Below are 20,154 nucleotides of genomic sequence, written 5' to 3' on the forward strand. Positions count from 1 at the left end.
TTAGTTCCTGATAATATGTCTGTAATTGAACCAGAGTACCTTCGAGATTAGGGATCGAGCAGAAAATAAGACACATGATGTATATAGGTTCGGGCCCCTGAGGCAGAGTAATACCTGGCGTCATGTGTGGATGATGTTGTATATAAATTGTCTCAAGTACAAGAAAGATGGCTGAACCTAATATAATGGAGTAGATTAGATCTGAACTAATCTAGAGTTGAAGGCGTCGAGTATCTCCAAGGCTAGGGTCTGGATGCTTGTGTCGGGTTATGTAGGCATTGATCTATTGTGAGTTCTCTCTCCAGGGATCAGAGTCCTCACCTTATAAAGGGTCCTAGTGCTGCCTAAGTTCCACCTATAATTGATAGGGAGTCCCTCATTTTGCTAATCAAGCCAAGGCAGTCGAATCCAGTTTAGATACTAGTCGTACTCAGGTCGGTTAACCCGATCGATACCTTTCCAGTACAGGTATTCATGATCTCTAAGTATATCAGGGCCTGCAGATTCGAATCCGCAAAATCTAGAGTTATCCATCAGGTGTATGATGTACCCCATTTATATATGATATACTCTTTATGTACATATATCCTATAGCTAGATATTCGACATTCGTCTCTGGAAGGACCAATGTGAGATGTACTTCGAGGTGTTTGTTATTCGTGATCACTGAAAACACGATTTGTTGCTCTGAATTTCACCGGGGTTGCAGCTTCCTGGTTACAAACCATGAAGTTACGTGGGAGGGTTACTGACTGGGATGAGATGTGTACGAAGGTGTGTGATAGATTTGATAAGGATCACTACCAATTACACATACCCCAATTAGATAACTTTGCCAAGTGTCAGAGTATTATGACATTTTTAGCAGCTATCCTAAAGTATTCTCCTATACAACAATTCCTATGATGATATGTATTTTGCCACTGTTTCTTAGTAGGATTAAAGGAGGAAATTCATTCGATAATAGCTTTACATCGCCAAAAACTATGGATACTGCTTCTGCTTTTGCTTTGTTGCAAGATGACTTGAATTCTCATAAGAGGAAAGGTTCCGGTAAAGATCTTGCCAAGGCTAGTAGCCGGGTTTTCACTACCAATGAAAGAAGTGAGCAAGTCCCTCTGAAGGATGAGACCAAACGGCTTGAAATATCAATTGATAATAGATGGGAGTCACAAAAGACTTATCGCAAGTCCAGAGTATTTGCTTACCTGTGGAGAGAAGCGGAGCAAAACTCACAAATATCCTGATCAGACTCCTCTCCATATAATTGAAGGGGTCCTCGATATATTTCGGATCAATGCAGAACACGAGGATACTGTTTATCCTGATGAGATGGTGCTGCCTGTCAAGGAACAGGAAGTTTGGCAGAATTTTCATACGTTTGAAGAGGTCCTCGATACGTGTTGGCCTGTCCTCTTCTTTTCTGCTGCTCTCAGCATTTGACGATGACAAACACTTGGAAGAGTCTAGTACTCACTCCAGAACGGTGATGAGAAACGGACTGAGTGTAGCAAGTGAGAAGCTGCATACGTGTACTTAAGTCATGATATTTTAAAATTTTATTTTCTTTAACATTATTATAGTACCGTTTACACTATTATAATATCTCTTATTATTTTTATCTTCAGCAGTTACTCTATTTTCTATCTTCTATTACTCTTCTTCTTTCCTTATATCTATAAACATACTCTCTAAATAGTGATACAGTCGTCAGTTTCCGTCCGCAGACAATCCCTCCCATCCGCTTCACGGCCTGTAGCAGTGAAAACTGCACCTGCTAAAGTGCTTTACAGGTGGATGGGTCGTACCGGTACTGGCGCACTTGAAAACGGCTCCTGCTGGAGTCAGCCTTAGTAGGCTAATGATCAATCGAACCGTAGCAGCATTCACTGCCATAAACAAAGCAACAACACACGTACGTACCGTCACTGGCCATTACGTTTGGTGTGATTGATATGATAGATCATTTTTATTTGCAATAGGTGATTGATATGCTTACCAACATGTAATTGATTGCTATAAACGCATCTACCACACGAGTCGTTCCATTCCAGCCGACTAGCCCAAAAGGGGGAATTTTAATAATACAGTACATTATTAATCCAAATTGCTCCCAGAAATTAAAGCAATAGCACTTGACTGACTACTCACTCACTCTTCGACTCACCCATGCCAATCTCACTGACCATCAGCTCTAGGGTTTCAAATGAGGACCCGCCCGCATCCATTGCGCTTCTGGCAGAGGCCGCAAGCTTGCTCGCTCTAGCGGCAGCACGCTTTCCTCTCTCTCCTAAAATCAGCTCTCTCCCCAACGCCTGCACATCTCCACTTGCAACTAGCCCACCTTCCGTGGTGTCGTCGTCCCCTCTCTTTGTCGGCCAAACCCGAAGTCCAACTCCAAGCTCATCGACAACGAATTTTGCGTTGAGTTTCTGCTCGGCGGCCATTGGGAATGCAAGGATGGGCACGCCGGTGCTGATGCTCTCCATCACCGAGTTCCAGCCGCAATGGCTGAAGAACCCCTTGACGGACCTGTGGCTCAGGACCCCGAGCTGGTTGATGAAGCCTTGGACCACTTTGCCCCTGTCTCCAAACTGGCCCTCGAACCGGTCCTCTTGATCCAACCACTTGGATCGTACCACCCAAATGAAGTCCAGATCGGACCGGTCCAACCCAATCGCAATCTGCTCCAGTTGCGCCTGGCTCAGGTCAGCTTGCGAGCCAAAGGCGACGTACAGAACAGGCCGGTTCATGGTGAGCCTCAAGTCGAGCCAACTGGATAGATCTGGGTCCAGGGCCTGGACCGGTTCATTTGCAAGACAGAGCGGACCGACCGGCCACATCTTTAGCGGGAGCGGGTTCTCCCGGTTCCACTTGTCTATGTAGATTGACTCGAGCTCAAGGAAGGAATTGACGATGGTGCCCCGGCTCGACCACATGCATCTGCCGCTCTCGCACACGAAGTCCCAGTGCGGGCCGGCCGGCTCCGGCTCGTCGAAGGGCGGGAACAGGTCGGCCTTCGTGAGCCGGAGGCCGGGCAAGCCGTCAACCGTGAACGGCTCGGTCGGCGAGCTCACGCGCGCGTGCGGCTTTTGCGCCAGGACGGCGCCGGAGACGTAGGAGGCGAAGGCGCCCATGCCCAAGGAGACGAGTCGCGGCACGCCGAGCTCGTCGGCGGCGTCCTTGGCCCAGGGGAGGAAGCCGTCGTGGACGAGCAGGTCGGGCCTTGGCTCGAGCCGGGCCAGCGCGTCCGCGTACGCGGGGCGGAGCCCGGCGGCGGTGGAGACGACGTCGAGGAGGTGGGACGCGGAGGGGAGCTCCTCCATGCTCTGCGGGCCGCCGTCGGAGGGGAACGGCAGCTCGACGACGGCCGCGCCCGGAGCTCCCGCGCGGATGAAGGGCGCGTCGCGTGGCGTGGCGAGGAAGGTGACGGCCGACGCAAGGCCGCGGCGGAGGAGCAGGCGGGCCAGGTGGAGGAGCGGCATGGCGTGGCCCTTGGCCATGAAGGGGAGCATGGCCACGTGACGGAGCACCGGGCGCGGGGAGGAAGAGGCCATGGCAAGCTAGCTAGCGTGGTTTGACCTCTCTGTGGTTGTGGTGGTCCAGTCGTATAACTCACGCGTTGCCAGCACGAAGCATCCCCTGGAGTGCGAAATTGACGAGGCAACGCTGCTTTGGGTGCGCTGCTTTACTGTGGGCAGGATTCGAAACGGACGGTCCGGTATGATCTGGTATAGTGAGTACAAAATAGACTTCAGTTTCCCATAATATACATTTCGCTTCTTGAATCGACACAAACAGGGGTACTGGACCACATGATGTCATCGCTTACAAATAGGAATATTGCCCTCTACACCCACCTTCACCGCACACCTCTGCTACATCTATGGCTTGGAGGAGCCCGCTGCTCAACCACTGCATGCAGATCCTCTACGTCGCCAACAACAACCTGCAGATCCTCTACATCGTCAGGGTCTTCGTCGTTGATCTATCATCTTTAGCTTAGAGCAACTCCAAAGGACTCGGCATCTCGCTCGCTATCGTCACATCTATAGAGCGGGACGAAAAACACGGCTCCAACCGGATCGCTATCTCGCTCGGTATTTTTATTCGCTTGCTATCAGGCTCGTCCGAACGAGAGGCTAACTGTGACCCAGTGTGAACAGTACTCACAACTTCGATTTCCTCCGTCCTCTTTATTTAAAATAGTGATCTTCTATTGCTTTAAAAATCTTAAATTTTTTTAAACGTGTTCTATAATCTATGTGCAATCCATTTTATTAGATTCACTTAAAAATTATGTGTAGAATTTAAACTAAAATTTTTCAAAAAATACTACTTTTATAACTTTTAGCAATTGTTAGGGCCTTAAATAAATTCCTAAAAATCTAGAGAAAATTAATAATATTCTTCTTATACGATGGATTAATTTCTAAAATTATTTTTAGTCATAGGTTATATGGTAAAAAAGTGAGTTCATTTCTAAAATATAGGTGAGTGAAATTTATGTAGCGAGATTTAGAGAGTCGGTTGGAGCGTATAGAGAAATTGAGAAAGAATCTTTTAGAGAGGCTCTCTATATGAAGATATAAGGAGTAAAATTTTAGGAGTCGATTGGAGATGCTCTTACTTGCAGATGGATCTGTCATCATTTGGTCTTGCTGCTCGCTTATTGGAGCACTCCCTGTTGCCACTGCTCTCTGTTCTGTGTCGCTGCCTCTCCTCTCTATCGTACAACAGCTATGGGCTGCCTTTGGCGATAGATCATGGACTTCTAGGGCGTGGGCTTAGTCTTGCTGGTGTGTTGTGTGCTATCGGTTGCTAGCTTTTGCTGCCACTACTGCTATTGTGCTAGCCCTTTTGTGGTGGTGCTATCACTAGGCTGTGCATCTAGGTCTAGTTTTAGAGTTTTTGAAATACTGCTACATTCACATCCAAGTCTTAGTCCCCTTTTGAGTTTATCTATGCCTATAAGTCTACATATTTCTTCGTCAATGAGTCGATTTCTTTCCAGTAGTTATTGATGCAACTTAGCCATCAAGATTCTTCTGTGGCTCTAGTGATAATTTTGTTTCATCTTACTATTCTTCATCGCTTTATTGCAATTCTTTACCAAAGATATTCTTTTGTTGTCACCATCACGACTCTACTTGTGTGCTTCATTTTACGCTTCTTCGGCTTGGTTTGATGGGATTACAAAGACTCCACTATATGACGGCTAGTGGATGTGCCTTACATTTCATGGAAGTGTTAGGGATATAGAATCCTTATCCATTACGTATAGGTTACTTGAGTCCCTTATCCTGTACTCTCTCATGTACTCTATATATTGCCTATAGAAGATACTATTGAATAAGTTGCTATTGCTAACATGATTCTCCAAACTTAATCAGTTCTCGTGAGTGGGCACACCACAATAGGGGTGGGCCCACTTAGGGTCACAGGTGTACACCTAAAATTTTGTGCAATTTTTTCTATATATAGTATTATGTATCAGGTATTAGGTATGTATTAGACATTCAGCTAACTAGCTAAGCCTACATGACCATATACGGCTCGATTGCTCATGGCCATGCCCTACCCCACCGTCCCATAGCCTCATGTGATGCTGACAGCCCATGCCGGCTCCTCACTCCCATGAGACGCACACGACACATGCACGAGATCTGTTGTCACACCTCAAAAACCCTAATCTAGTCATCAAGTGTGCATACACATCATGACATCATGCTTCATGTATTTGGTTTTGTTTCAAGTATTTAAACATGTTTTGGATATGTTATGCCGTTGATGAATGCACGTTTTCACCATACATATTTATGAGTGGAAATTGCTTAGAAATAGTTAGGAAGTCCCAAAGCTATTTAGGAAGGATGAGGTGAAGAATAGAAAGAAATGGGGAGAAGAATGAAGACTTTCAGTATGTGGGCCCTACCTGCGCTCTAGCCTCCAGAACTCAGAGATGCCATTTAAAGCCCACTGACCGACGCTCACTCTCACTCTCTTGCTCATTTCTTTCTTCTTCCTCCACCTAAACTGAGAGAGAGAGAGAGAGATAGAGAGAGAGAGAGAGGGAGAGCAACCACCTCGACCACTACGACGACCCGAGATCGATGGAGAAGACTTCCTTGAGCTTCTCGAAGGCTTCATCGAGCTCCTTCCTACCATTTTCTTCGTTGGAGATACTTCCATGCGAGTTCTTCCACCTCAATGCCAACCACCACCTTGGAGCCTAATCTTCAGAGCAAAGCTTCCCCGGAGTTGGTTAACCCTCTAGAAAGCTTCCCCACGCCGATGTGAGACTTCCCTAACCATTTCCTCACCATTCTTGAGCTCCATTCGGTCCCCCATTAGTTTAGACCTGAGCTCCACCCTAGCCATGGACTTCACCCATGGAGTCCTCGAGTTTGGCCGCGTGCATGTCGCCCAAACCACCCAAGAAACACTCCCCTTGTCTTGTAGAGTGTTTGGTACCCTTCTTAGTCCAAGGCATCGCCGGAGCATTCGCCGGCAACCTCACTGAGGTGCCATCAGCTAGGCCCAATGGTTTGACCACCACTAGGTCCGGTTTGACTGCCGGGTTATGACTTGGTTGGTCAAACTTCTAATCAAACTCCATAGTCAGGAGTCAGACCGCCAGTAGGGCCGATCTAACCGTCAGACCTAGCGGTTTGATCACCATGGATCCAGTCTGACCACCAAGTCTATTCTGCACTGATTTCTTCTTTGTTTAACCCCCATGGTCTAACTGTCATCTAGAACGGTTTGACTGCCAGCCACTTAGTGCCCTATGACCTTAGGTTATCTTATGCGAGGTTTAAACCTCTCCTAACTCAATCTCTTAGGTGTTCTTTTGCAAATGTTTTCATGACATGACACATTGCATCTCGTTCATAAGCATACATCTTCATTCATCCGTTTGTTCATTTGATGCACTCTTCAATTGTTTAGAGAGTGCGTGTCGACAGTTCAAGCGATCGAGGCTGATACCAAACTGAAGGTATGCATGAGCGAGGCACCATAGCAACAAGACAAGCATCTAAGCATATTTCACTTTTACTTTGGATCTTGCGGTGTCTAATTTGATAAGTTATCGGTTTATGTATGTTGTATATGTTTAGCGAATCAATGTTGAGATTTGTGGGTAGAACCTATATCGATGCATTTGTTCCTATCTTGATTATTGATGATTCCCTATCCTTATAATCTGGGTATAACAATGTTAAAGTCTAACTTAAAATTTATCCGAGATGCTTAGGAATGCATAGGTCATCGGTAGAAGTCGAGGTGGAATACCCATCGTTCGCGAGACCCATTGTTCGCAAGCTATAGGGCTTAATTGTTATTCACAATGCAAATGATGCTGGGATGAAGAGTTTGTGAGAATGAGATGAGATGTGGGTGGTGCTAGGGGTAGATCGAGAGAGGAACCCCGATACCATAGATCACTTGCATCGATTAAGCACTGACAATTATTTGTCGTTGGATTAAGCACTTTCTGTACTTCCACATATTCAATAAATGTACTAATGAGACAATTATTATACGTCATGCTAACACTTGACTTGTGGCCCTACGACATGTAAGAGAAAAAGAATGAGGAGAAGCAAGGTGGCTTGGAGCCGAAGGTGTCTGGGACATGCTCACGGTAACCCCGGTGCCATAGGGGCAAGCGCAAGTGGATAGTTCTATGTATGAGAAAGATTGTTTTGGGGGCCAAGAATATGAACCCTAGTTATGTGGGTGAAGATGTATCCCTGCAGGGTGTAAAATCAATTTAAATTATCATGCTCTCGGTTATGAGTATGCTTATGTTCTTCTGCATCAATTGTAGAGTTCTGATGCTGGGTCGTTATGGTATGTTGGGAAGTGGATAGTGATGGTTTGTATCGAAATGAGTATGATCAAGTGATGGTTATGGTTATTTTTATGATCTCATGATAGTAGGGTACGAATTGTTAAGTTATAGATGCTCGCAATCTTAAGTTGGTAAATACTTTTTCGTATAAATTCATTTAACCTTGTGACTGATTCCTTGCTACGCGTCCTCAAATGCATGATCTTTGGAGTCAGGTTATCATATGTACCAATTATGGAGTAAGTCTTGCGAGCACCTTTGTACTTACCTTGCTTTTGTTGAGTTTTTGTAGGTGAGGAAGAAATAATGTATAATTACTTCATGCCCACCGATGTTGGTGATGGATAAGAATAGTGGTGGACTACTCATGATGGCTCGGTGGTGCCTTAGGGCAAATGACTCCATTTCTTTTGTTGTTTATAGACGTTAATTCAGCTACATAGTAACTTTAACATGCTAGGAGATGAACTTGTTGTATTTGTTGTCTTAGTGTTTGTTGAACTTGTAATAACCTTAAGGCTTGTAATATATTTACATTACTCGCTTTTTTATTATGCATTGATGTGATGAAGCTTGTTGTAAAGGCGTGTGTTTCGATCTTAGTCATAAAATATATGCCGGGACTATCGGAATTGGATTCATGTTAATTATTGGTGATTGCGATTGTTATAGTGAGATGTGAGTTAGAACGTGGCATATCAAGAGATGGACATGTGCTAGCTCTCATCTTATTAAATGATCGTCCAAGTGATTAACTTGAATACAATTTGGACGGTTCCTCACACCAATAGTCCACATCTTCAGTTCTCCACGAACCTAGAAGCATGAACGATATGGATGTCAGGAGAGGGGGCGGTGGGGGAGCCAAGCAGAGGCAAGCCTAGCGGGGCACGATGGCGAAGCGGGCGCGAGCTGGGCAAAGGCGAGCCTAGCAGCCACAAGCGAGGCAGCAGTGAGTCGGGTAGAGGCGAGCGAGGCGAGGGCCGTGAGGGCAGTGAGACGTGGCCGTGGTGATGCAGGAACTGACTCGAGGCTCCCCACCTACCCGACAACGATGACCACTCCCTCCCTTGTTCTCTCTATCTCTAGTTAGTACCCGCTTCTCAGTCCTCTCCACTGCCCTCTTTGGACTTTTTTCTTCGATTGTGCCCGTATGGACTAAGCGAAATAGAAACTTTGAGGAGAAATATACATGGATAAGTTCAACTTAAACTACGTTTGTGATTCGATGTGCTGTTCATGGACCCATTTCTGATAATTCTGACCAGACAGTGAGACAGTGATGCTGCTGGGTTGAAGTCTAAGCAGGATGCAAGGTCCTCTGCATTTTTACTGAGGCCGCCACTGCATCACAAGCTAGCTGCTTCCCAAACTATGCAATCCCTTCGTAAAGCAGCCCAGGCCTTTCGTTTTGATGCTTCCTAGCCCCCAAGTCCAACAGCTTCATGTGCTCCAGCACTCCGGAAGTGTAGCTGTCACCCCCCCCCCCCCCCACCCTGGCACTTCACTTCCAACAGGAGGTATTTCATATTGAAACTCCAATCCGTTGCTACAATATAAAAGTTTTTAACTCAATGGAAAAAAGTATGAGAAACAAATTACACAAGACGAGCACCAACCACAAGGGCTTATTAGAGATAATTGACAACTCAGGCTAGGGCAAATCTTATTAGACCAGCTCTTCATCGTCTTATTCATCATCATGATCATCAGCGCATCTGATTGTCGCCATTTTCACATCCGATTATCCACAATTCATGTTTACAACCACGCGGGGTTCTTCAGAGTGGTGACAACGGCCTTGATCTGCAGGTAGTTCTTCAGGCTGTCGATGCCCTTCTCCCTCCCGATGCCGCTCATCTTGTACCCGCCGAAGGGGATCGCGGCGTCGAAGATGTCGAAGCAGTTTACCCAGACAGTGCCAACTTTGAGCGCACGTGTCAGGGTGTTGGCCGTGTTCAAATTGTTGGTGAACACACCGGCAGCCAATCCGTACCGGCTTGCATTTGACCTCTTGATGACCTCATTGAGATCCCTGTTGAAGCAGAACAAAAATTATAAACCAGTTGGTGCTCAAAGTTTTTAACTCAATGGAAAAAAGTATGAGTAACAAATTCTGAAATTTCAGATGGTGGACATATCAACAAGAGTGTTACTCACTTGAACTTGAGGATCGACTGAACAGGCCCAAAGATTTCCTCTTGAGCAATCTTCATGCCATCCTGTAACAACCGTATCATGAACATTAAGCATATCTTGCAAGAGACAGAAAAATAATTTTTTACTAATTCTTTGACGTTCTTCTGAAAAACTAATAATTCGATGCAGTCAAAGCTTACCTGCACATCTGAGAAAATCGTTGGCTGGATGTAGAAACCTTTGTCACCTAACCTATCACCACCAGCCATAAGGGTAGCTCCACTGTCAACACCTGACCTAATGTAGCGCAAGATCTTGTTGAATTGCTCATTGTCAATCTAGAAATGAACAAAAAAGAGCATTTTTTTTATCAGCTCAAAACGTGGAGACATAGTAGGATTGCAATAGTGAACGCCATCAATCTATTTTGAACACTAAAACATGTGGAACTATCAAGATTCTAAAGCACGATGTGGTTGCCGATTGAAGTGTGAAACTCGCATGAGTTATGTTGCGTAAATAATTTGGCAATGTGATTGCTCATCGAGTGAAATGTGAAGCTTGTGAGACTTCTACTGATGACTGATCAGTGATCTGATATTGAAGAAAATGTAAAATATCGAGGAGTTCTATAGAATGAATGACCAGCCGTGTGATTGTAGGTTGGGAACTAAATAATGATGGAACACCCTAAATAGGAAATCATATGTACCTGAGGGCCCTGTTCAACACCTTTCTTGAATGGATCGCCAACTACACGCTTCAAAGCACGAGCCTTGGCTTTCTCCACAAACTCATCGTAAATACGCTCATGTACAAATGTGCGAGACCCAGCACAGCAGCATTGTCCCTTACAAATTCATATGACAAAGGAAAGATATTTAGGTAAAAGAAACTGACAACACAACTGTCATGCTTATTTTGGCACAATACCAACAAATACCTGGTTAAAGAACAGGGCAAAATGTGCAAGCTCAACAGCATGGTCAACATCAGCATCGTCCATGATAATAAAAGGAGACTTGCCTCCTAACTCCAGTGTCACTGGCTTAAGGTTGCTCCTTGCAGCCAACTCAAGAACAATTTTGCCGGTATCCGTTGATCCAGTGAATGCAAGCTTTGTCGAAGGAAAGAAATATACGTTTATTCATACTGTATAGTTTTCCTGGCAATTATCTATGGAAAAAATACAACAATTATAGGTTTACCTTATCAACATCCATGTGACTAGCAAGAGCAGCACCAGCAGTAGGACCAAAACCAGAGATAACATTCAAAACACCATCAGGGAGTCCAGCCTATTTAAAAATGCAAGATATGATCAGCTCTGATCCAAATAAAAATGTGCAGTTATATTATAATAAGTAGCCAATTGTAGGGGCTTCCCCTACTGTACAATTTCAAAAAAATAAATAATAAGTAGCCAATTGTATTCTCAAATGCACGGCAAGATTTGTGAACGCGATTATACTTGCAGTACAAGTTTGATGACTATGATTGAAATATAGTAGTCATATTTGTATACAACTCTTGTAGCTTTTGTATCTAACCAGATTAATCCACGGTTCTAAACTGTTATAATATGCCCCCGCTAAAATAAGTGGTGTAAATGTTTTCTATTTGTCTATATTGATGAGGGAATCTTATGGTTTTTTTTCTTTTTAAAGGAACACCTTGGAATTTTATAGCCCTCAAGAGAAAATGAGGTGCGCTTGTTCACATTTTACACAGATGGGACAAGGTATTCCATCTTGTGCAGACTTGGAGAGAGTTCCATCCATATCCTATATATGCATTGAAACAAGGTTACATTGATAAAGAACTAAACACGTGACTCAACGCATTGAAATTTGAATCATTTGGCTCTTGGATGTTCAATTACACCATTAACAGTTTTTTCCTCCATTTTTCTCTGTTAGGAGTGGTGATGGTGCAAAACAACTCAAGGGAGTAAATTAACATTAAGCACTCAGAGATCACTGCATACATCTATCATATCATAATTAAAAAGGAACATGTTCGACTAATCCTAGCATCTTTTAATCCCAGTAAAATACAATATATCAATAGAACATAAAAAATGGTTGTCGGATGAATCAAAGTCCATTTTCCCAGGGTAAATATAATAGCATTGCAATAACAGGAACAGATTATAAATTGATTTCCCTTATTAACAAAACAAGAAGACACAAAATGGTCATTGTACCAACCTCATGCGACAGCTTAGCGATATACAAAGCGGACAGAGGAGTTTGCTCAGCAGTCTTGAGCACAACAGTGTTCCCACATGCCAAAGCAGGGCCAACTTTCCAGGCAAACATCAAAAGTGGGAAGTTCCATGGGATGATCTGACCTGCGACGCCAATAGGCTCGTGCAACACCTGTACATGGTGCGGGCCGTCAGCCGGCACAATGAGCCCATGGATTTTGTCAGCCCATCCTGTACACATTTCAGCAAACATGGTACCCAATCACACATGAACACAACTACGCAGGTATGTTCTTGACTGCTTTCGTTTGTTGATAACAGAAGAAAGCCACACACCAGCATAGTAACGCATAAGACGAGCGACCATGGGCACTTCAATATGAGCAGCTTGTTCATATGGCTTCCCGTTGTCCCATGTCTCCAAAGCAGCAATCTCATCGTTGTGCTTCTCTATCAAATCAGCAAATCGAAAAAGGATCTTAGACCTCTCCTGCATAGATAAATTTCGACCATCCATGAGCATGACCAAGAACCATGACAATACAACAGAAATAAGAATTGCCAAGTGAGGTGTTTACGTAGGCAGTCATCTTGGGCCATGGCCCTTCATCAAACGCCTTACGGGCCACAGCAACCGCACGGTTGACGTCCTCCGCATCGCCTTCTGCCACATGAGCAATGACGTTGCCGGTACGGGGGTCCAGAGTTGGAAATGTCTTACCTGAGGAGGTGAAGATGCACATTGTGATTGGTGAGATTAACTTATCATCAAAAACATGAAAACTAGAGTAAACTCCGTTCCTTGCAATAGTTCACAAATCACAATAAGTAACATTTGGCAAATGAATTGTTGATTTTAGTATGCAGAACTGTTTTGCTTTTGAAATATATGGAGGAAGGTTATGGTGGAGCCTAAATTATATAGGATAGAATTCCTAAACATTTGTTACTTTATGGTGGAACTTAGTCACTGAGGCAGAATTATCTAAAAGTTTCTTGTGGGTAAATGACCCAAACTTCATATGTATATTTTGTAGTTGGAAGCTTATTTGACGGTATGAAATGTTTTAAATTGTGTGGCACTTTCATAGCTCTTCTTTCACTCAACTTTTATATAAAAACTCGACCATTGGGAGAGATCAGAGAAGTCCCCTGACTTTCTTCTAAAGGTAGGGGAGCATCGAACCCTCGTTGGCATAAAACTCACTGAAACCAGTCCTCAAGGAGGTACCCACACCACCTGCGAGCATCCAGGTTCGAGGCCAGGTGGACAGCCGCTCAATAGGAGTTTCTACCAACCGAGCTATGGAATAGAGATAAGAAACAGAAACCACGTCACACTTTTTTCTAACATATGGGCCTATTGAGCCAGTTCATGGAGCAGCTCAGCAAACGGGCAGAATTGAACCAGACTCGTATAGTTGAGCTGAACAGCTGAAGTAATATACTCCACTAAAAGAAAGAAAACATTAAGTAACATACCGGATGCGGAGTCAACAAAGTCGCCATTGATGAGGAGCTTTGTGTAGTTCACTTGAACTGGGGGCACGATGGGCTCCTCTACTGCTGCTGCAGTGCTGAACCTCTGACGGACCCCCGGCAACAGTCCACATGTCCCATCTGCAGGCAGATCGTGCACTGTGGTCAAGCATGATAGGACTTTGCTCGTAAATGTGAAGACTGGAGACTCGAGAAAGAAAGCAAATTTTAAGAAACAAGTAAATTCATGAGGTCTGAATCTCAGAAGACTAAAACGGGACGTTCAGATCAAATATGGTGCCAACAAAAAAGCAGATATCTCTAAACATAGCATAATGAGACAAATATCCACTGTATGTGCGGTCTTCTTATTTTTAGGAAAATTTATTAGTGGAATTCTATAGAATTTATTTCATATGCATGGTGATTTTGTTGTTCAAATTCAGTACTAGAATACAGAATTTTGTCAAGCGACAAACTATTAATGGAACAATTGGACTGAAGGTACCTCTGATTTTAAATACTTGACGCTTTGATCAAGATCTAGTCAAACTTTTAAAATTTTGAGCGTCAATAGCTTTCAAAATTTGACTAGATCTCGATTAAAACGTCAATTATTTAAAACCGGAATGAGTATTTCAAGAATGTAGATTTTGTACCATAACAGGCAGATCGTGCACTGTGTTCACAAACACATCATTTTTTTCTAGTATATCTTTTTTACGATCAGATTTGGAACTGAGTGAAAAGTCAAATTTGCAAAAACCACGGATCGAAAATGCCATCTTTTTTCCTGTTTGTTCATATTTTGGAGAACAAATTTGCAGGCGCTGTATGTAAGTAAAGCTTATATCGTTTCAATCGTTCATTGGCAAATTTCAAGGATGCGGTATGTAGATGCCGAGAATACTCATTTAAGATTGCAGGATTATATGTCATTCAAGTAGTGCAGATAACAGGAACAATTTCAACTACCCGTGTACTGTAGCGCATTTTGCGATGCGTACATGTACTCTGTCAGCGACACAGTGCCCTTGTGCTACGGAAAAATTACATACAATCCGGTTACCTTGAAAATTACCCAGATACTCTAAACTAAATGGATCTTGATTTGTTTTTTTTAAATATGTAGGTGAGGCACGCCTTCTTGGTGGTCCTGTACCAATGGCGAGGAGTACAATTGCAAACAAAATTGTGGAGAACTAAAAACCTCTGATTTTCCACCGAAGCGATAGGGACTGGAGGAAAAATCGTCGTCTTATCATCTAAACAAAAATCTTATCTCCGGTGCGCACTAGAGAAAAGTCCAAGCTGCCGTTCACGCCATGACTCACTGATGACCCACATGAAATAAGGGTGAGGGCAAGGACGGAAATGTCCACAAAGCCTGTCCACATTAGCTGAGGAAAGAGGAAACAGAAGAAAGTACAGTGAAGTGGATAGCAACGTTTGGTGGAAGTTGCAGGTACGATTGTTCCAAGAGATGAGGGGCTGCTAAAATACGCATTGAGAGCTCAAGATGAGATGATCATTTAGAATGACTAATTCCAGTGGTTTTTTTTCTTTTAGTTCGTGAAACATTACGGCCACAGTTTTTCACAAGTTCATATTGTTATATCAAAAAGAGAGAACTATAAAACTATACTAGATCGAACCTTTCCATCATCAGTCAGCCAGTCAGCTGCAAACCAATAATTAAACCCATAAAAAGGAATGGGCAAAGGGAAACAAACTGAAACTAGCAATGATCAAAGTGGAATAAAAAAGGTGGAGCAGAAGTAGGCATCTTTACACAACGGCACCGAAAAAACACCCTGGAAATCAGATCATCAGGTCTGCTCAGATCAGAAATCCAGCGTGTGAAGCTGGACACAACACAGCATCCAAATCCCTTAACGTGATCGACGAAACAGAAAAAACCGATCTGCGCGTGAACGGTGATATCAAAAAACGTTCACCCAAGAACAGTGGGGGGGGGGGGGGGGACCGCACACCCAAGAAGAAAACACGAACTTTGTTGCGAACACCTAACAAGAAACGGCACAAGATAAAACAAGTAAACAATTCACACGAAAAGCGGCAGGAGGATCCGAGAAGCACGGAGCAATCAATTCAGTACCTGGCTTGTGGAGCGCAGAGGGCACGGCAGGCCGCCCGGCGGCAGAGGGCCTGGAGAGGAGGCAGCGGGAGACGAGCGAGGAGGCGGCCCTCCGTGTTGCAGCGGCCATGACGGAGTTATTGCGCCCGCCGAATGGAACTCTCCCTGATGATGCGCTGAGTAATGGAAGGGGATATCGGGTTCGAATCTGCCGGCGCCGCCACCAGCAGCAGCAGGTCCGGGAGCGGGAGTGTGGGACAGTGGGAGTAATGGCTGCCTGTGCCTGCCTGCCTCTGCTTCTACAGGGCCTTCCGGAGTTGGCCTTGGATATGGGGTGGAAAGCGAGAGGTGCCCTCCGGTTTTAATAGGCCTGGGAGCTGGACTCTGGGTGCAAACAAGGGCATTTTTGGTATTATGGGAACGGATTTTCAGGGTCAAAATAGACGTGAGATCCACATGTAAGTGATAGAGGAGTAGGATTACGGTTTTGGTTTTAAGGTCTATTTGTTTGTGGTTCTGTATCTGATTTCTTTAAAAAGTTGTATTTTTTACTTGAAAAATTGTTTTTAAATTTTAGCTGTTAGATTTTACAATATTTTTTTCTTCTCAGTATACTATTTCTTAAAAAAAACTACTCTCAGCTAGTTCTTCTAGTTTATTTTCTCAAAAAACAGGCTTCTAATTTCATAAAATCATTTTTTATAAACCCGTTTATTTAGACTTCTAATTTTTAAGTTAAAAAAAATAAAAATTAGAAACAATCTCAAACAAATAAATATAAGTTTGGATGGGGAGGATAGCTAGTGCTTGTCAAGTTGGTCACCGCACGTGCAGTGGACCATTTGCTGGAAGAGAATTTACATGATCCTTTTTATCCATTGGATAATTTATTAGTATATTTGTTTGGAAGTATCACTAAAGCAAGAGTGACAAATGGGAACAATGATGTCAATCGCGAATTTTGTGGATTCACCCCTTTCAAATGTGCAGAAAATGGTGTGGCGTGTTGGATTAAGTGGTCCAAGACACTCCACCACTAGAGATTATGAAGGTAGATTTTGTATTTTCTGAGTTATTAAGTTAATTTAAAACTAAAAAAATTACAGATTCACTCTCACCTGATTAAATTAATAAAAAAATTAAGTACTAATCTAGAACTACCTATTGAGGATCCATTTACATCCCTATCCACCCCACCACACTAGCCTCGTAGGCGTTATATCGTGCACTCAACTTCCTTAGACAAGTATTTGATATTATAGAAATTTTGCAGATGTTAGATTGGTGAAAAAATAGTCGCTGGAGGGTTTTTGAAAATCCCCAAAGTTACAGCTGAGTCGTTGCAATTTTTCTATTAGGAAATACCATGCCATCTAGAACATGTCAGCGACGAGCAAGATCAGGTCCCTCATGGGTTGGTATTTTACAACTTGGTGCAATGGTACTAGACAATGCACATTTATTTTGGTGTTTATATTGTACAAGTGACTCAAACGGATTTTATAAAACATGTTAATTCCCTACATTCTTTGGAAAACAGAACAAATAATCATGTGAATAAACACGATGTTAGGCTTCCTTAAAGGAACAAATCTTTTAAAATTATATATTTTTTCGTAGCATTTATTCACATGATTACTTCATTTTTTACTTGTCATAAAAGTATGTTAGAGGAGAATTCCTAAATCAGTATTTAGTGGAATTTTCTAGCCTTTTCTCAATATACACATATGTTTGTAAATGGTTGGTGAGTCGCATTCTAAAAGACAGTGCTAATGTGTGTCTCTTTACCAGTAAAATCTTGGGGAAAACATCAAAAGAATAGGAGTACTTAGACAAGTGCATTTATGTACTCAGTGTAGTGCACAATAGACCATAGAGTTGGCGGCCATGGGAGATCAAATTGGTGGCACCTTTAGCTGTAGTTTTGGAGTTTTTCGACGAGTGCGCAGAACAGTGCTGCCAGTGACGGTGGGATCCACTAAAACCTTGACGACTGAAGCAGACATTGTGATCAGAACTGCTGCTGATCACATTATTTGTGCCCGTTTCAGCGTTAGCTGGTGGTCCTGAATTGATCCATTTGAAAAATGAAACTTTAGAGAAACAGCGTTACACTGGATTTGGACGAAGAAAAATGTATGCGTGCCCTGCGATCTTTTGACTACTGCTACTGACATGCTAACAACCGGGGACAGCAACAGAAACTGCCCATGCTGGATCAAAACTTCGCTGGAAAGAACTATTGCAATGTGTGGACTGCTCCATAGGAATTTCAAAGTAACTGCTCCATTGTAAGAGACCTTTTTTATATGATTCAAATTCTTCACACTTTTCCCGTTGAAGCCATTGTTCTAGAGGGAGCCTAAAGATCATCAAATTATCTGGCCCTGGTTTCTCCTTCCTTTTTTTTTTCTCAGAATGAAGAAGTGGTTAGTCTGGTTACTGCTACTCTGTTAGGTAGCTCACACATTTTTGTGGTTCCAAGAGTGAAGGGGTAGCTGCACGGGCACCTCTGTGAGAGGCCGCATCACTGCATGGAAAGCTACACGAAGGAGCATGTGCTATCTCTCTCTGTTCCTCTATTCTAATCGCCATGCCTTTCATGGGTTTGCATAGATTCTGTTAACAAACATGGGTTTGCATAAACACCGCGATGCTGTTAACAAACAAGATGCTGACCAGGGTTTTCGTTACCGACCGGAGTTCGGTTACCGAGCTCTGGCGGTAACTAAAAATTTGTGATTACTGTTGTTACCCGTCGAATTTTAAAAAAAATCGGACAAAATTCATTTGAATAAATTTGCCAAGCGATTTTTGCGATTTATCGAGCGGTTTTCTTGAATTTTCCGCATTGTCGGTAACTGCTCGGTTTTCTCGATTTATCGAGTAATTTTCTCGATTTTCAGTGAAGTTCAACAAAAAAAAACCCAAAAAATATCTCAATCTTGTAAAATCAATAACTAATTCATCTGAGTTTCAAATCAAGTGAATTTTTTTTTTGGTTTCCTTGTAACATGATCTACATGATAAAAGTACTTATACTCATAAAAAAGTTCAAAATTTTCTGTGAAAAAATGTATTTGTTAAACCAAGTTAAATCCATAGTTTACTTTTTGCTAATCCAAAAATCATGAAACTAATTTTTTTTAGTCTTCTTATATGATCCTACATCTTTTAAAAATACATGAACTCATGAATTAGTTATTGTAACATGTAAGATTGTGTAAATATGTTGCGACTAGATTAATTCATAACTAACCCATCACACTTCAAAAATTAGGGACTTTTGTTAGTTTATTTATACTATGATTTACGTAAGAAAAATAATAGTAGATATGAAAAAGGTAATTACAGTGCTGTTTCTTAACATATTCACTTTATGCTTGCGAACTTTGTAAAAATCATAGAGAAATTAATAAAACTTTAAATAAAATGAAATCAATTTTAAAGATCCTCTTAAAATACGTTCTACACAAGAAAAATATGTGTTTGCATGTTAAACTTTTTTTTAACGTGAGTTAATAACTGAGGCGCACGCTTCAACTTTTTTCTTTTTTTCAAACTTCTTCCCTATAGAATATGATGCAAACGATATTATTTTTTTAATTTTTTTTAATTTTTTGATTTTTTTAATTCAAATTCGGTTACTGTTCGGTTTCTGAAATTGAGTCGAACTGAGATGTCGGTTATCGCGATTTTTCTCGGTAACCGTCGAATTTTTGAACTTGATGCTGACACATATTCACATGAGCGGCTTCCAAGGACTAGAAAAACTGCAACTGGTCGTCCAATCATGTCGCTTCCCCTTTGTTAATGCACAAGCATGAACGGCAAGCGCAATAGTTTGGACAAGACCTTGACAAAAGAGAACGACACCATTATATATATCTTAAACTCGAATCAATCTACCTGTCCCAGATAGATCATATAAATCTCTTCCAAGGTCCAGATCACCTAAGAATCATGCAGAGTAAACAAAACAGTTTGTCATGCAATGCACATCATAGTATATTCTGCGAATTATAAAAATAGTTGGTCAACTGTTCATATTTAGAGTAAAGTACTACTACATTATCAAACGATCCATAAGACCTATTTTCAACAGGGTTCTTCTGCTGTGCCGTTAGCGTGACAACTCAACAATTCCTGTTTCTAAAAAAAACATGCATAGAAGTTCTTAAAAAAATCACGCATGTAGAGTAGGTAATGTTGCGTAATCATATCAAATTTCAAGATCAAACTTGATTTTGTTGTATGAATTAGCACAGCAAATAAAAAAGATAGAATCCGGATGGACTATTTTCGTCACTATCCATGTCGGTTTTCGAGTTTCATACATTTAAAATGAAATCGAGTTTGATCTTAAAG

At 42.4% G+C, this 20,154-nt stretch overlaps 2 protein-coding genes across 3 annotated transcripts; both read right to left on the reverse strand.

Annotated features, from left to right (window-relative positions):
- Nucleotides 1-1,899: 1,899 nt before the first annotated feature.
- Nucleotides 1,900-3,846, reverse strand: LOC133930463 (UDP-glycosyltransferase 90A1-like). The gene has a single exon (XM_062377116.1). It carries the CDS (start codon nucleotides 3,555-3,557, stop codon nucleotides 2,148-2,150), a length of 1,410 nt encoding a protein of 469 aa, XP_062233100.1. The 5' UTR covers nucleotides 3,558-3,846; the 3' UTR covers nucleotides 1,900-2,147.
- Nucleotides 3,847-9,361: 5,515 nt separating this feature from the next.
- LOC133930464 (aldehyde dehydrogenase family 2 member B7, mitochondrial-like) lies at nucleotides 9,362-16,119 on the reverse strand. Of its 2 annotated transcripts, none has more exons than XM_062377118.1 (11): nucleotides 15,805-16,119; nucleotides 13,689-13,844; nucleotides 12,785-12,927; nucleotides 12,543-12,696; nucleotides 12,208-12,437; nucleotides 11,206-11,295; nucleotides 10,941-11,114; nucleotides 10,710-10,847; nucleotides 10,198-10,335; nucleotides 10,019-10,080; nucleotides 9,362-9,893 (listed from the first exon to the last, which is right to left on the reverse strand). In XM_062377118.1, exons 1-11 carry the CDS (start codon nucleotides 15,911-15,913, stop codon nucleotides 9,620-9,622), a joined length of 1,668 nt encoding a protein of 555 aa, XP_062233102.1. In that variant the 5' UTR covers nucleotides 15,914-16,119; the 3' UTR covers nucleotides 9,362-9,619. The 2 variants fall into 2 exon arrangements, with proteins under 2 accessions (XP_062233102.1, XP_062233103.1); XM_062377119.1 differs by having other exon boundaries at nucleotides 13,689-13,826; nucleotides 15,805-16,118.
- Between the last annotated feature and the right edge of the window lie 4,035 nt (nucleotides 16,120-20,154).

Source organism: Phragmites australis, chromosome 10 (genome assembly GCF_958298935.1).
Source record: "Phragmites australis chromosome 10, lpPhrAust1.1, whole genome shotgun sequence".
Classification (NCBI taxonomy): domain Eukaryota; kingdom Viridiplantae; phylum Streptophyta; class Magnoliopsida; order Poales; family Poaceae; genus Phragmites; species Phragmites australis.